The sequence below is a fragment of the Sinocyclocheilus rhinocerous genome, unplaced genomic scaffold, assembly GCF_001515625.1.
Source record: "Sinocyclocheilus rhinocerous isolate Xijiao unplaced genomic scaffold, SAMN03320098_v1.1 scaffold1342, whole genome shotgun sequence".
Lineage (NCBI taxonomy): Eukaryota > Metazoa > Chordata > Actinopteri > Cypriniformes > Cyprinidae > Sinocyclocheilus > Sinocyclocheilus rhinocerous.
The window spans coordinates 867,946-885,183 of NW_015640094.1; the positions used below are offsets into that span (position 1 = coordinate 867,946).

General features: G+C 33.1%; 1 protein-coding gene across 2 annotated transcripts in view; it reads right to left on the reverse strand.

Moving 5' to 3' along the window:
- Positions 1-2,848: 2,848 nt before the first annotated feature.
- The window catches only part of jupb (junction plakoglobin b), a 37,167-nt gene continuing 22,777 nt past the window's right edge, over positions 2,849-17,238 (reverse strand). The window contains exons 9-15 of one of the 2 annotated variants that reach the window (XM_016568533.1): positions 12,662-12,814; positions 12,344-12,463; positions 11,277-11,427; positions 8,254-8,375; positions 6,108-6,150; positions 3,730-3,869; positions 2,849-3,599 (exon numbers count right to left, since the gene is read on the reverse strand). In XM_016568533.1, coding sequence (XP_016424019.1) covers positions 3,745-3,869; positions 6,108-6,150; positions 8,254-8,375; positions 11,277-11,427; positions 12,344-12,463; positions 12,662-12,814 — 714 coding nt within the window. In that variant the 3' untranslated portion in view covers positions 2,849-3,599; positions 3,730-3,744. Of the gene's footprint in view, positions 3,600-3,729; positions 3,882-6,107; positions 6,151-8,253; positions 8,376-11,276; positions 11,428-12,343; positions 12,464-12,661; positions 12,815-17,238 lie in introns of both variants that reach the window. The other variant, XM_016568532.1, reaches the window with a different exon arrangement.

The window sequence follows — 17,238 nt, forward strand, 5'->3', positions numbered from 1 at the left end:
TGCTATTTTATGATACTGAGGAAGAAAACAGCACGTGTCTTAAATACCAGAAATGCCAAATGCTGACACTTGGTGGTGCTATAAGATTTTGATTTCTATGGCTTATTACAGTCATGTGTGCATTAACTGCACAGGAAACACAACACCACATTCTCTGTGGTATTACATGGGCCTACTGTCAGAAGAAAATTATGTTCAACTTACTATGTGTCACAAATGCTTTCTTAGCATTTAGGCTCGACTATGAAAAACAACTTTCACAACATCAAGCTTTCTTTGAATAATATGTTAAATGATGTGTGTGATAAAGGGGGTCATCAAGTAAGATGTGCCAGATAGGCCTTAGGCTGGAGTGTCAGTAGATTATTTGGTCATCTTTGCAAATAATTCACTTTTTGAACTGACTTTTATATATTACAACTGCTTCAACGGAACAGTAAATGCAAGCCTGGATAAGTGGGTCATTCATTGTATGAAGATGGTATCCATAAATGTCTCTCAGTGTTTCAACCTCTAACACTCTGACCAAATGTACTTAACAAATGATCTTTCAATGAGTCAATTAAATTATGACACAAGAACTTTTCATATACAGTGCTAGTATGATTGTAGGTGCTTCACCTTGAATAAAAAAAAGGCAAGGAGCTGAGACAGTTAATATAATTCAGTTTATCTGAAAACAAACAAAAAACACTGTCAAACTAAAAATGTTCAGTAAAAATGCATATTCACTGTGATTTCCCGTTGAGATTCCGTGCATGTTTTTTTGTGTGTTTTTTCTTCTTGCAGGTGAGCATGTTGAAATGATTTACTCTATGATGACAGCATCATCAGGAGTGCAATTATCACTGAATATGCAGGAAAAATCACAAATCTCTCCATGGCATGAAAGATCCCACGTAACTAACCAAATGATCCTGTTTCTCAGACTGAGCTGCCAATCAATAAGGACAACTGCAACATATTTGCTTAAAAGTTAAAGGAATAGTTGACCCCAAAATAAATATTTGCTGACAAATTTACACACCCTCAGGCCATCCAAGATGTAGATGAGCTTGTTTCTTCATCAGAACAGATTTGGAGAAATTCGGTATTACATCACTTGCTCACCAATAAGTGAATGGGTGCCGTCAGAATGAGAGTCCAAACAGCTGATAAAAATTTCACAATAATCCACAAGTAATCCACATAAATCCAGTCCATGTCATATCTTGTGAAGCGAAAATTAGTTTGTAAGAAACAAATCCATCAATAAGGCATTTTTAACTTTAAAAATCGCTTCTGGCCAAAATATGAGTCCATAATCCATAATAACGCTTCCTCCAGTGACTATCCCTTGTTGTCCTCTCACATCAAAATCCACCAAAACATTTGTTTACAACTGTTTCTGCTCATAACCAGTGCTTGATCTGTGCATATTTCTCTCCTGATTCAGACGAGACGACTTTTTCACTGGAGAAAACAATATTATGGATCATGGATTCGTATTTTAGCTGGAAGCAGTGGACTTAAGTTAATGTCTTGATGGATTTGTTTCTTACAAACTTGCAGGTTTTCACTTCACAAGACATTAACTGATGGACTGGAGTGGATTACTAGTGTATTATTGAGATGTTTTTACCAGCTGTTTGGACTCTCATTCTGACGGCACCCATTCACTGCAAAGGATCCATTGGTGAGCAAGTGATGTAGTGCTACATTTCTCAAAATCTGTTCAGATGAAGAAACAAACTCTTGAGCGGCCTGAGGGTGAATAAATATTCAGCCAATTTTTATTTTTGTGTGAACTATTCCTTTAACATGACTGATACTAACACCACTGCTATAAAAGATTTGAGCATAACTGGGGCAACCGTACCAGAATAGTCTTCATGAATATAACCACTATTACTTTTGGCACATACATGTTCCTTATATACCAACAGATGGCAGGCAGATTTGTAATCATGAAGCTAAATTCTCCACTATAGTTAATCATCAATCAGCAATCACACTTCACACCAATTGCAATGCCTTTCAAATGCAGATCCCTTGCATCATAATCAGTCATATGACCACAAAATTCAGCATGTCATTCAAAACAAGATTAGCACATTTATATCTGTCTATATACAATGATGTAAAACAATACCGTTTTTGTATTAAAAATATTTAAAGTCTAAGTGATGTTATATAAAGAGGATATAAGAGAGTGAATACTCTGGAGTAAACAAGTAAAGGATAATGTAGTCGACCAGTCATAATCGTACAATAATTTGACCAATCAGAATAAAGTGTTCCAGAGAGCTGTGTAATAATAATAATAGGGTTATTTTGTATTAAAAAAGTCTAGCTGGAAACTATTTAGGGGTGACTTAAAATTGCAAGGTGGGAAAAGCAATCACTATAATGCTAATCATTCCTTTGTAAAACAGTACACTGTGTTCAATCTTAATGAACAGCAATATACCATCATTCTAGAGCATAATCAAAATAACAAAACTAACTGATTATTGTGCAAAAAAAAAAAAAAAATCTAATTCAGGATAATGACATCATGCTCCTTATGAAATGTTCCGTTACAGTAATAGCACTGAATAGCATTTTATAGACTCATTGTATATTAGATTTCTCTACAATATACTACAAAAATGGCCATACATTGTACTTATTTAATTTAGCAACGTTGACATACGTGCAGATGTATGAATCCTACAGTTAATTTTGGATTTACAATGTTGTTGCATGATAGCAGAGTCATTAAAAAATACAGCTAATTTATAATAGAAAATAAATCGACCTATAGCCAACTGTATTTGGACACTTGTATGTGCTTGTTGAGAATTTAATTCCAAAACCACTGGCATTCATTTTTTATTGGTTTATTCGGAATTTGTGTCCAAATACTTTTGTATGTTATAGCTGTGAGTAATGTGTACAGATCTGTCATCCATCAATGCCTGCTAAAATGTCTTTACATGAAATCATACGCCACAAACTTTCTCTTCCAACTGAATATCAGTTTGTCTCTTAAACACAATAAAGAAATCAAGCACAAACAGAAGAAATCCTGCCCTTGGCCTGTTAGAAGAGGTTTGCAGGACAACATATCAATGTCAACAAATGTCATCTTATAATAGTGAGATTATGAAAATACAAACGAGTTTCTGTTTTTAGATGTAGGTTTTGTTGTTGCTTTTGTTTATTTTCTACTCAGTAGCAATGCCTCAGAGCCACAAATACACAGAACGCAAAGGAAAACGAACCCTCGTGTGGCTGAGCCGCTAACTAGCTATGCTACATTTCTAGGACGGAGTTGTCTGGACATCTTTGGACAAACAATATAAAGTACACAATGTACATGTTATGATCACATGCTTATCGCGTCACCACACTTTTAGGCTTTGTCACTCTGTTAGTAGCACAAGATAACAAGATGAGTTAGGCAGTGCTTAGAGTTCACGTCACAAACAGACCGGTGGTGAACTAAAGCAAGTCGTGTGTTTTGTTCTTCTTTCGTTCGAGCACTGCACAGTTCAAGCCCTGCTCCGTGTTTTTTTGCAGGGAACAAACTGATTTGTAGTCTCCATCTTCATCATCCACTTCATTTGACCTGAAGACTGAGAGGAACATCTTTGTTGTGATTTATTTTATTCAGGAATCACACGTTCAGAAAACAAACAATAATGCTGAGTTAACCCATAACTAGAGACTCTGAATTGGAGGTCGGGGAAGCGTGTGCAAACTAACCTGCTGGCAGTGTTGTTAAAGAGGATTTGGGTACACCTGTCGAGGGTCATAGGTCATTTCTGGCATGTATTGCTCATGTAGCTCAGCGTCCAGCGGGAGGCCATCCATGGGTAAATCAGAGTAACCATATGGAGGGTAAACTGCATCCAGATCTTACATCGACAGAGAGAGAGGGAGAGAGAGAGAGAAAGAGAGAGCGAGAGAGAGAGAGAAGAGAGAGCGAGAGAGAGAGAGAGAGAGAGAAAGATTAAAGTTACAGTAATTATTTGCAAACTAAATATTTCAATTGTTTTTGTCTTTGTTGTTTTCTTTAATTATTTAATGATAATTATTTGTTGCATTGTTAAAAATATATAAATAAAAAGAAATGTATACAAAGATTTATGAAATTACATCACACACACACACACACACACATAATATTTTGTATTTTTAATAAATTACAAATTTTAATAAATGTTAATAAATTACAGATTATATATAATTATATAATTTATATATACTTATATATTCTGTAATTTATTCTTATATTCATATATAATTTCTTATAATTATATATTCTTATATATAATTATATATGAATATTATAAATTACACTGAAATATTATATACAATATAATATTTCATTAATATTTTGCTTATATATAAAATATTAAATTTATAATAGTAAATGCATTAACTATACAGTTAGTTAATGTCACCATATAATGTATACAAAGATATAGTGTAATTCATTCATTCATTCATTCATGTATTTATTAAGCACAACAGCAGCTGACCATAGTGCTGTACAAATAAGATAAAAACAATAATAAAAGATAATGTCAATGAGAACAATAATAAAAAAAACATACAAAGTTTAAAAAGCCAAAGTAAGAAAATAAAATTTCAATTTAGTTTTAAACTCATAGACAGAATTAGAAGTATATATAGAAGAATTAATTATATATATATTATATATACTATTATTATATTATAGTGTAATTATATATATTTGTTACATAGGTTTGGTCAGACCATAGGATGAATACATTTGGACATTTTTCAACGTGTTGTTTTTAAATGATAATATTTAAATTATCATGTTAAATTGACAGTCCTATTAATTAAATCATTTTTGATATTATTTTGATAATCATTTGATATTATTATTATTATTAGATTTAATTATTCATTGAACGTCATATTTGCTGCCTTTTTATGAAAGCACTAAGCTGCTCAAGGTCATTGTGTTCAGTAATGAGATGTGCAGAAGTAAAGCAGAGTGTCTGAAACTCCTCTAACCATGGTAAAATTAGTATAACTGTACACCGTGTGCACAGCATCATTGCCTTAATTAATCACTTCACTGAAGGATACAACTTTGAGCAGGGGAAAAAAAAGAATAAAAACATGCAAAATACTTCCAGCAATTTCCCATGATGGAGGAGCCTTGACATTGATGGAGGGCTGGTTAATGAAATGTAAGTGACCGAGGGGGATTTCAGATGAACAAATTCAATGAATCCGACTGTCACACTTGTTAAAGGGTTAGTTCACCCCAAAATGAAAATTCTGTCATTAATTTTGTAATCGTACATAGAAAATGATGTTTGTTTTGTGCAAGACAAAATATTACAGCTGCATTTATTTTCATCAGATTTTTTGTAGACAGTCCAAGATCTGCAGGGAACAATTGTGAAGTGAAAACTGTCAAGTTAGACTTTCAAAGTCAGACGAACTGTTGCTGTTTTTTATTATTTAATTGAATGTGTACTATAATTTATTATTTAATCATTCCATGAAACAGTCCGTTCATTATTCATCATAAAACAATAATTAATTGAACAGAATCATTCTTGCATTCTCATTCTGAATTAGTTTATAGTATTTTGCTAAAGACTAAGTTTTCCATACAGATGTATTTATTGTAGACTTTCATTGTTAGTCCTTTTTGTTCTTATTTTTACAAACTGTGGGGTGTTCTTCAGATATTTTATGGCTGAACTGTGTCAGTGTCAAACAGGGTAATCTGGTTTCAGTGGGTTGCTTTTTATTTCCAAATTCGACGAACGAGTGAACAGCACATCGCATACTTAATATTCCCTCTCGGAGGAACACAGCATTCTGTCAGTTCGTGGGACGGACTGACAACAACGCAGTCCAACCGCTCTTGCGCTTGATAAATGCGAATTCAATGACTGTCTCTCTTTATCTTTTCGTCTTTGACCCCTCTCTCACACGCATACGCATGCCATAACTCATTTGTCATGTGGCATTTTATTTTAATGCTCTTCGCTCTAATGCAGCGAGATGTGCCGGATAAATAGGCAATTTGTGGTGGTGTTGCATACTAAAGCAGAAGGATAGTGAGTGAATGTGCTGGGCTCTCGACTCACCATCTGGTATATATCCAGGGTCGAGTGGCATGGCGGCGTGTGCCTGAAAGAATATGAATGCAAACATTTTCATTAAAAGTTCTTTCATATAGAACAAGGATATGATACTTTTCAAATATCAGGAAATCAAATATATGTAACAAGCATCAAATCAGCATATTAGAATGATTTCTGAAGGATCACGTGACACTGAAGACTGGAGTAATGATGCTGAAAATTCAGCTTTGATCACAGGAATAAATTATCCTTTAAAACATATGCAAATAGAAAACAGCTATTTTAAATGGTAATAATATTTCACAATATTACTGATTTTAGTGCATTTTTGATCAAATCAATTTGATCTTGGTGAGCAAAAATCTCGTGTCGTCGTGTGTTTGCTTTAGCGGCTTTCTTAAAAGCATATTGGTAGGTTTACTCTTTACTCTTTAATTTACTCTTGCCATTTTAAACCTGTATGACTTTCTTTCTTCTTTTGAACACCAAAGGAGAAATTTAACAGAATGTCTGAGCTGCTCTGGTCCATACAATGAAAGTGAATGAGGACTGGGCCTATCAAGCTCCAAGTAAGCCAAAAAAAGAAGCATAAAAGTGGTTCATATGACTCAAGCACTATATTCCAAGCCTTCTGAAGTTTTGCGTGAGAATCAGACTGAAATTTAAGTTGTTATTCACAGAAAATCTAGCCTGACTGCTGTGGTCACCATTCACTTTCATTTGGAGATACTGTATATGCCTCCTTTACGTATACGTCTCCTATCTGTCTCATTTACAATTATTTAAAGTATTACACCATGGACCCAAAAAGTACTTCAAACCTTTTGGACACAAGTCACACACAAGAACATTTAAATGTCATTGCATTAAAAAAAAAAAAATCAAACCAAGTTGCATCTGGACACATGATAACTAACATCACTTTTCTGAGCCATTTTTCCTGATCTACACACCAAAAAAATGGCTAAAAATATCAATGCGCATTTGACAATCATACAACCGATACCTGTATAAGAAACTAAATTGACACTGAAACATTGAATTATTGAAAACAAATGCACATTCTGGGTTGAATTACCAACTTGGTTTGCATTAACTTTCAATAATTGAAAGGTCTATCGTCAGTTATGCCGTACCAATTTAATTATTTCATTACGATTGCTAAAAATTGACACGGCATACATAATTCGAAATGATCTCATTAATAATAATGCGCACTAATCTGAGAGTGTGCTAGAGTGCTGTGTGACTCCTGAATAAATATATTCACCATTTCCCAGGCTGCAGGGTCATGTTTGAAGAGGGAATGAGTGAGCTCCACCGACACACGCTTCCTGTAGTCTGAACTCTTGTCCTCAGAGATGCGGAAGAGAACGGCCGCAGCATAGGTGGCTGAGGAAGAGAGAATGATTACAAGCAGATTTTTTGATATATGATATGATACATCATGATTATTTACATATTATTATGGATTAATATTATTATTCTTTTTTATGTAATTAATATAATGCACCAAATATATTTACTTACATACATAGAAAATACATACATACATTCATACATACATTGATAATAATTCTATAAGTCACCATTCACTTTCATTTGGACATACTGTATATGCCTCCTTTACGTATACGTCTCCTATCTGTCTCATTTACAATTATTTAAAGTATTACACAATGGACCCAAAAAGTACTTCAAACTTTTTGGACACAAGTCACACACAAGAACATTTAAATGTCATTGCATTAAAACAAATATCAAACCAAGTTGCATCTGGACACATGATAACTAACATCACTTTTCTGAGCCATTTTTCCTGATCTACACACCAAAAAAATGGCTAAAAATATCAATGCGCATTTGACAATCATACAACCGATAGCTGTATAAGAAACTAAATTGACACTGAAACATTGAATTATTGAAAACAAATGCACACTCTGGGTTGAATTACCAACTTGGTTCGCATTAACTTTCAATAATTGAAAGGTCTATCGTCAGTTATGCCGTATCAATTTAATTATTTCATTACGATTGCTAAAAATTGACACGGCATACATAATTCGAAATGATCTCATTAATAATAATGCGCACTAATCTGAGAGTGTGCTAGAGTTCTGTGTGACTCCTGAATAAATATATTCACCATTTCCCAGGCTGCAGGGTCATGTTTGAAGAGGGAATGAGTGAGCTCCACCGACACACGCTTCCTGTAGTCTGAACTCTTGTCCTCAGAGATGCGGAAGAGAACGGCCGCAGCATAGGTGGCTGAGGAAGAGAGAATGATTACAAGCAGATTTTTTGATATATGATATGATACATCATGATTATTTACATATTATTATGGATTAATATTATTATTTTTTTAATGTAATTTATATAATGCACCAAATATATTTACTTAATAAATGTGGAAAGAAAATACATACATACATTCATACATACATTGATAATAATTCTATAAGAAAATTAAAGTCAAAAATGACAGTAAAGACTTTTACATTGTTACAAAAGATTTCTATTTTAAATAAATGCTGTTTTACAGAATTTTATTTTCATCAAAGAATTTCTTTTTTATGTAATTAATATAATGCACCAAATATATTTACTTACATACATAGAAAATACATACATACATTCATACATACATTGATAATAATTCTATAAGAAAATTAAAGTAAAAAATGACAGTAAAGACTTTTACATTGTTACAAAAGATTTCTATTTTAAATAAATTTTATGCTCAAACAGCAACATTACAGACTAACTAAAGCTGAAAACGTGAAAAAGCATAATAGGACCCCTTTAAATGTCACACCAAATCAAGTGAAGTGTAATCAAGTGATGTGTTGTGTCACATGTCAGTCAGATGGCCTTTTTATATATATATAAAAAGACTGTTCTTGCTTATTGTATAGATTAGGCTATACTATTATCCAAATGTATTCCTGAAAGTGAAAATTTCAGCTTGTGAGTCTAAAAGCCATTTTACACGTTACGTGAGAAACCAAGTGTTGAGCTGAGAATTCACTTGCGAACTTGTGGTCTCTCGTGTGTTCGGCTCCTTTTCTATATTGAAGTGTGGCACCAAAGTCAACGTAACGAAATGCTGCATCTCTGACAGCGTTTGTCTACCCCAGACTGTCATTGTCAGTGTTGGTGGTTTATGAACGCTGCTGGTGTAATACTGTAAACAGAAGAACTCAGGGATGCCAGTTTTCTGTATCAGCTTACATTATTTCCACTGGGAGTGTGATGCAAAATCAGAGGAAAGGTTTGCACAGTTTCAAATGGATGTACAAACTATGATCTGTCCAATGGCACATGGCTCTTTTCTGTGTTTTAACAACATGAAGTGACACTTACGTAATTAGTCATGAGATATGGCACACTGTTTTAACATTTAATCCTTAAATGTATTAGTATCAGTTTGAATGCTACTAGTCCTTTTTTTATTCCATTAAATACTTGTACTAATTCAATCAGGACTAGTACATATTCTTCAGCCACTAGTGCTTAATCTTTAGATACTAATGACTTTTTAAAGATGCTAGTACTTAATCATTTCTTATTTATTAGATACTAGCAATTATTTCAATAGTAACTAGTAACTATAATACTGTTGCTAGTAACACATTTCAAATTTTTACCATTGACTTCTATGGGGAGCTCTCATTCAGTTCTGACTAGTATGTATTACAATAGTGACTATTATCTATTTCAATATTTCTAGTAAGTGTTCATTAGATACTAGTAATTGTTTATTAAATACTATCACTTTTCATTAGATGCTAGCTCATATTTAACAGATACTTGTAGTTATTAATTAGGTAGTAGTACCTTTTGTAATTGTTACTAGTAACAAATCGTATTATACTAGTCATACCTGCTTTTTTAACTTGTCTTACGACTAGTCAGATCGGCCACTGAAGAGTTCAATTAAAAGCCTCACCAGTAAGATAATTTAAAAAAAACTTATAATAAAAAGGATCAGTAAGTACTGGTATCTAATAAATGTGTGCTAATATCTATTCAAGAAGAACTAGAAGATACTTTGCTATTTAATAGGTACTAGTATCTAATAATAAGAACTAGTATCTAATGAAAAAATACTAGTTGTAAGTAACTACTAGCATCTATTTAATATATATTAGTATCTAATACAAGTACTAGTATTCAATGATTAAGTACTAGTATCTAATAATAGGTACTAGTACACAATGATATATATTTACTAGACTCAAATCTGAATAGTTGATATCTGAATGACAAATCCCCATAGACGTCAATGGGAAAACTTTTACTAAGTTACTAGTCACTGAAAAATGTACTGGTATCTAATGAATAAGTACTAGTATCTATTAATATCTACTGGTATCTAATGAATACATACTAGTATCTAATAATAGCTACTAGTAGTACTCCAAAAATAACTTCTAGTATCTAATAATAAGTACTAGTATCTAGCATAAGCACTGGTATCCAATAATAAAAATGATCATCTATCAATAAGTACTTGTTAGGACTGGGGAAATAAATCGATGCATTTCAAATTGAGTAATGATTCTGCATCGACTCTGAGATTGTCCGAATGCATCGTGATTCTCTCTCGAATTGATTTTGAGCTTAGTTTTTAACAGCAGATGGCACTGCATGCTTTAGAAACAATCGTACTCTGCTTGCTTCCTGTTCCTTACACACCTAAAATAATCATTCTTAAAGTTCGAAAAGTTTGAAGCGAATTACAAGGGTGTTCACAGTGAGCTGTGTTTACATTAATCTTGTGTCATAAAAGCATTCTAAGCTGAGGTGTAATTACATGACTCAGCTGAATTCACAAGCGCTCTTCTTCGTGAGCATTTGAGTGTGTGGTTAAAAACTAGATTAGAGTGCCATCTGCTGTTAAAAACTAAGCTCAAAATCGATTCCAGAGAGAATCGCGATGCATTCAGAATCGATCCATGAATCGCAATGCATCGATTTATCATGACAGCCCTAGTACTTCTATCTATTTAATAGGTATAAATATTTCATAAATAAGTACTAGTAAAAAAATAAGTACTAGTAACATGAAAATAGATGATAGTATGTTTTACACATTAAATGTTAAAACAGCTTGCCATAATGAGGTGTGGCATCAAACTTTGTCTCACTTTGCGCATCACTCACCAATCCCCTCATTGGGAGAGTGCAGGAGCTCCATTAGAGGTGCAGATGCTCCTTCTGCGTCGATCATCTCGGCACACTGCTTATCCAGAGCCAGTTCACACAAAACACCGGCAGACACACGCTTTATGTTCTCCACGTAGGAGTACAGAAGCTAACAGGAAAGAGGAAGTCAAAGAATGAGAGGGGTTAAGAAGAATGCAGGTTTCACTATTGCTTTATCAACACCTACATCTCATTACAAGGTTGTACTTTTCGAAACAATCTTGCACTTCTTATGTAACTTCTTATGTAACTGTTTCCTATTTTTTAAGTTACTTTGGACAAAAGCATGCACTAAAGTAATTACATAACATAATGCACAGTGTTTTGGGAAGCGACTAAAATTAGTGACAATATTAACAGTATTTTTCAGTATTGTGGCATCAAAAATTAGATGAAAATATTATATTAGACGGAAACATATAAATATATGTATATCCACATATGTGAGTGTGTGTGTGTGTATAAAAAGTAAATAGTAAATATAGCAAATAAATAAAAAATAAATGTAATATTCAAAATAGATAAACGCTATAACACTGCACATAAGTCCTTGTGACATTTAGGTTTAATCTTTTTTTCGTGAAATATTTTATTATTTATCACTATGTTTCATTCTATATAAATTATATAAATTTGGCTTTATTAATTAGTATGTCTCTCTTCAAATGTAATACTATGACCCCACTCAAATTGCTTGTTGTTGTGCTAGAAAAAATGTGTCTCTAAACCTTAAAGTTATCATCTGATAGTTATGTATTTAGAAAATATATCCCACACTTAAGGTTTTTTTTTCTTTTTGCTTGTAGCATGGCTAACTATTTTTTCAAAAAAGAAGCTTGACTGTATTTAAAAAAAAAAAAAAAATGTAAATGTAGCTTTGCTGACACTGGTAGCGTACTATATAAACACAGACAAACACACACATGCAAACAGCGGCCAGACGCCCCGCAGTCATCGCCCGCAACACCCACACATCACAACACACACAGATGAACCGCATTCACTGCCATAAGTTGGTTCAGTACTTGCACAAACAGAGGAATGGTCTGCATGCTGGCGATCTCCCCTCGGTTGATGGGATCTCTGGCCAGTATATGCAAAGCGCCTGTACAGCCTTCCACGATCTCCTCCATTCGCACGCCATCCTGTGACAAAAAGAGAGAAAGTGTGAAGAAAACATTAACTCTAATGCTAAAGGGACCTGGTCTATGCCAAATACTGGGACCTTGATGCTAATTGGATTGTATTTTGACCTCCCTTTGAGGGCTTCGGCCTATATGTGAGGGTGAATAAAGAGGATATATGAAAAATCCATGCACAGGTATAAAAAGCTTTAAACGCACCTGATAGGTCTGCTGGGCCCCTGAGCCGTGTCTTTGAGTTTCCTGATGAGCTTTCAAGAGCAGGTTGACCAGTCGAGGGATTGTCCCAGATTCTCTCAGAGGCGCCTGATTGACCGGACACAGGGCCAAGTTACGAATCAAACCCACTGTGGCCTACAGTGCGAAAAAGTCATATAATTAACTATCGTTTACTGTTTTTCATCTATCTGTTTGTATTTTCTTATTGCTCACAAATGGAATAATGCAGTGGTTTCCAAAGTAAATAAGAATTGCTATATATATATATATATATATATATAAACCTTTGCTCTGTTTCAGTTGAATATCATTTAAATAAATAAATAAATAAATAGGTTTTGGAAGAATTTTAATGTGAAATTTGAGTTTATATTGAAATACATATCATTTAAATATCACTTTTAGCTGATGTTTTTTTTTTCTTAACATGCTTAACACAGAAAATAAATAAAATCAAATTTAAATAAATCAAAATTTAAATAAAAAATATCACAGTTTAAATATACAAACAAATGAGCAAACAATAAATGAGATCAAATAGCTCATAATTTAGTTTTGAATGAATCTGATGTGAAATTCAATGAGTTCATACTGAAATACACTATTTTGATTGCAAAATTAATAAAAAAAAATTGCTCTAAATAAAAGTTTGATCTCTTTAATTTGAATATCATTTAAATATCAACAAGATATAAATAAAATGCCTAAGATAAATAAATAAATAAATAAATAATAAGATTTAGATATAACCAAACCAAAGATAATTTGGTTCTGGGAGAATTTGATGTGAAATTTGATGAGTTTATATTGAAATTAATTGAGTTTATATAATGATTATCATATAAATATCACCTTTAGCTGATGATTTTTCTAAAAATGCCTAAAACAAAAGTAAGTAAATAAACACATTGAAATCGCTCAGATAATTTTGAAGATTTAAATGAGAAATTTATATTGAGTTTATATTGACGTGTGCTTTTGATTGTCTTTGTATTTTGGCAAAGCTGAGCACAGTTCTTGAGAAAAATCTGAGAAGCAATGTATGAAAAGCAAGTAAATTTCTCTCCAAATTCAAACACTTGCTGTCCTATGAATCTTACTGCGGGCCTATGACAAAATAATTTGAAAAAGCTCTCCTTTGTGATTTTTCTTTGTGATGGGTTTAGCTAAAGTCTCTTTAACACAATGAACCGTGCCCCACTTTTGTAGCGCCGTACCTTTTCAAAAAGACATAATCTGAACCTAAACTCAATTGTTGTGAATTTATCATTGTGCAGCTCCATTGTAAGTCCATTCCTCAAAGCTTTCATCATCTTTAACAAGTGACTCACTCTTGTAAATCCCAAAGTGCTGACTGTCGACTATTGAAACCCAGGCACCGATATCAACATGATGGCAACCGAGCGATGTTACTTGCAGCAATAATGCTGTTTTAATTAAAAATTTGAGCTGAATACAAAGTTTATGTTGAGATGCTTGATGTGAGACTGAACGCAGCCGCAAACGTTTATGGATGCATCAATGCACATGCGAATCTTTGTCGGTGAAATCACCTTATATCACTCCACGATGTAGTTCAGAGATATGTCATGCATTGATGTGAAGTGTTTGTCATTTTACTTCTGCCTAACCATCTGTGCACCAAGAGCGCTGTGTAAACGCTTAATTTCATACGGCCTCTTTCATAACGCATCATTAGTCAACAATGTTCCTCTGCTGATTAGAGAATGCTGGCTGATAGAGTAGATCTCCGCAGGGTGGGACGACAAGCCATGTCAAGCGCCGAAAACGCCTCCAAATAACCATGATGCAATGCATTCCATACATTGGGCTCTCATGTGTGTTGCATTAGTGCTCTGTTCTCTCCACCCCGCCTGGGTGCAACTAAAGCCATCAGCCAAACTGGGACGGTCCAACTACAGTACTGCATGAATTCCATTTGTAAAATCGTTGAACTGTTTTCTGGTTTCTACATAAGAGTCATTATAAAATAAATAGTTCTGATATAAATTTATATCGAAAATCGGTTATAAAATGCATAACATTGGGCCGTACTACTACAATACTTAGGCTACAACTATAGTACTAGGAAAAATATTCATTAATTTGGTTTTAGAAGAATTTCAAGAGAAAGTTCATATTAAGATACTTCACTTTTAATTGCAGTCTTTGGCTTTTCAGTAAATCTGAGCACAGTTTAGAAAAAATATGAGAAACCATGTATAAAAACCTCCAAATAACCATGATGCAATGCATTCCACACATTGGGCTCTCATGTGTGTTGCATTAGTGCTCTGTTCTCTCCACCCCGCCTGGGTGCAACTAAAGCCATCAGCCAAACTGGGACGGTCCAACTACAGTACTGCATGAATTCCATTTGTAAAACCGTTGAACTGTTTTCTGGTTTCTACATAAGAGTCATTATAAAATAAATAGTTCTGATATAAATTTATATCGAAAATGGGTTATAAAATGCATAACATTGGGCCGTACTACTACAATACTTAGGCTACAACTATAGTACTAGGAAAAATATTCATTAATTTGGTTTTAGAAGAATTTCAAGAGAAAGTTCATATTAAGATACTTCACTTTTAATTGCAGTCTTTGGCTTTTCAGTAAATCTGAGCACAGTTTAGAAAAAATATGAGAAACCATGTATAAAAAGTGCATGTAAAAGTGTAATTAACTACTGTTCTTAAAATTTCCATGAACCTATTTGTTAATGTATTTTTTATGTATCGTTATTGCTTTATTATGCTCACTAATGGATTAATGCAATGGTTTCCAAAGTAATAAAAACAGAATAAATAAATAAATAAAAATAAATAAAAAATACTCTAAATTAGTGCTGCCAAACGATTAATCGTGATTAATCGCATCCAAAATAAATGTTTTTGTTTACATAATATATGTATGTGTGCTGTGTATATTTATTATGTATATATAAATACACACACATGCATGTATATTTCAGAAAAATATGTTATGTTTATATATTAAATATATTTTTTTAAATATAAATTATATGAATATAAATATAGACATGTTAATACATGTAAATATTTTTAAAATATATACTGTATGTGTGTGTACTTATATATACATAATAAATATACACAGAACACACACATATATTATGCAAACAAAACCTTTTATTTTGGATGCGATTAATCGCGATTAATCGTTTGACAGCACTACTCTAAATAAAAAAAAAGTTTGCTCTGTTTCATTTGAAAATAAAATAAATGAGAAGCAAGGTATAAAAAGATTTTAAAAAAGATAAAATAATTAAAAAACTGTCCTATTGCTTTCAAAACATTCTTTCTCTCGGTTTCATTTAAATGTTATCGTTATCTGATGTTTTTCCTAAAATGCCTTTAAAGAAAATGACAATTAAAGTAAAAATAAAACAATAAATACAATTAATTTGAATAGAATAGCTCAGATAATTTGCTTTTATAAGAATTCTATGAAAAATGTTTGATTTCATTTTGACGTGACTTTTGACTTCAGTCTTTGGTATCTTGGCAAATCTGAGCACAGTTTGAGATGTTGTTGAGAAAAATAGCAAGCAAGGTTTAAAAAGGTAAGTGAACATCTCTCCAAATCCCAAAACTGAAAACTTTTTCTTTCTCTGTCTCTCATGGTTTACTGCATTATTTAAAGGTGCACACTCTAAAAAAAACTGGGTTGTTTATTCAACTCAACTGCTGGGTTGAGACCGCTGGGTAAGGACGTTGGGTTGAAAATTGGTCTTGATCTATAACCCAGCGGTGCTGGGTTGGGAAAGCGGACGTGAAAGAGAGCACGCATGTCACGTTAACATCGGACGACACCAGTGCGAGAAGCCGCCATTTTCTCAGCGTCTTCAGATGGAAGCGAGTGAAAGACGGTTTATGGTAAGTAAAGATTAAAAATGTAAAGTCATCATTCATTGTTTGAGTCCGGTAGTATCTTGAGATTTCATGGAAGGCGGAAATAGTCCGAAAAGAGCTTATATTGAAAAATACGCGGACGCGGTTTCGTGGTATCGTTATTGCTTTATTATGCTCACTAATGGATTAATGCAATGGTTTCCAAAGTAATAAAAACAGAATAAATAAATAAATAAAAATAAATAAAAAATACTCTAAATTAGAGTCACGTCCGCTTTCCCAACCCAGCGCATTGATGTCTGTGTTTTTCATTGCAGAACTCAAACCAACTTTGGAGTTGTCTGATTTGGAGAGTCATCATTCTTGGTCTTCTTTTCTTAAAGGAATAATTCACAAAAATATCATTTACTTGCCCTCATGTCATTCCAAACCTATAAGACTTTTGTCTATCTTTAGAACACAAATGAAGGTATTTTTAATTTTCTCTCATCATTTTTTGTTAATCCGTTGAGAGTCTAGATAATCAGTATTTTCAAGCTTCAAAAATACAGAGTTATTGTAGAAGTAATCCATGCCAATATTTATATATGAATAAATCTTAAAATATATTATAGCGAACATGTCTGTTCAGAAGAAAATACTGGTCTCCCAGACTTGCAATAGAGGACAAAAATTAAGAGA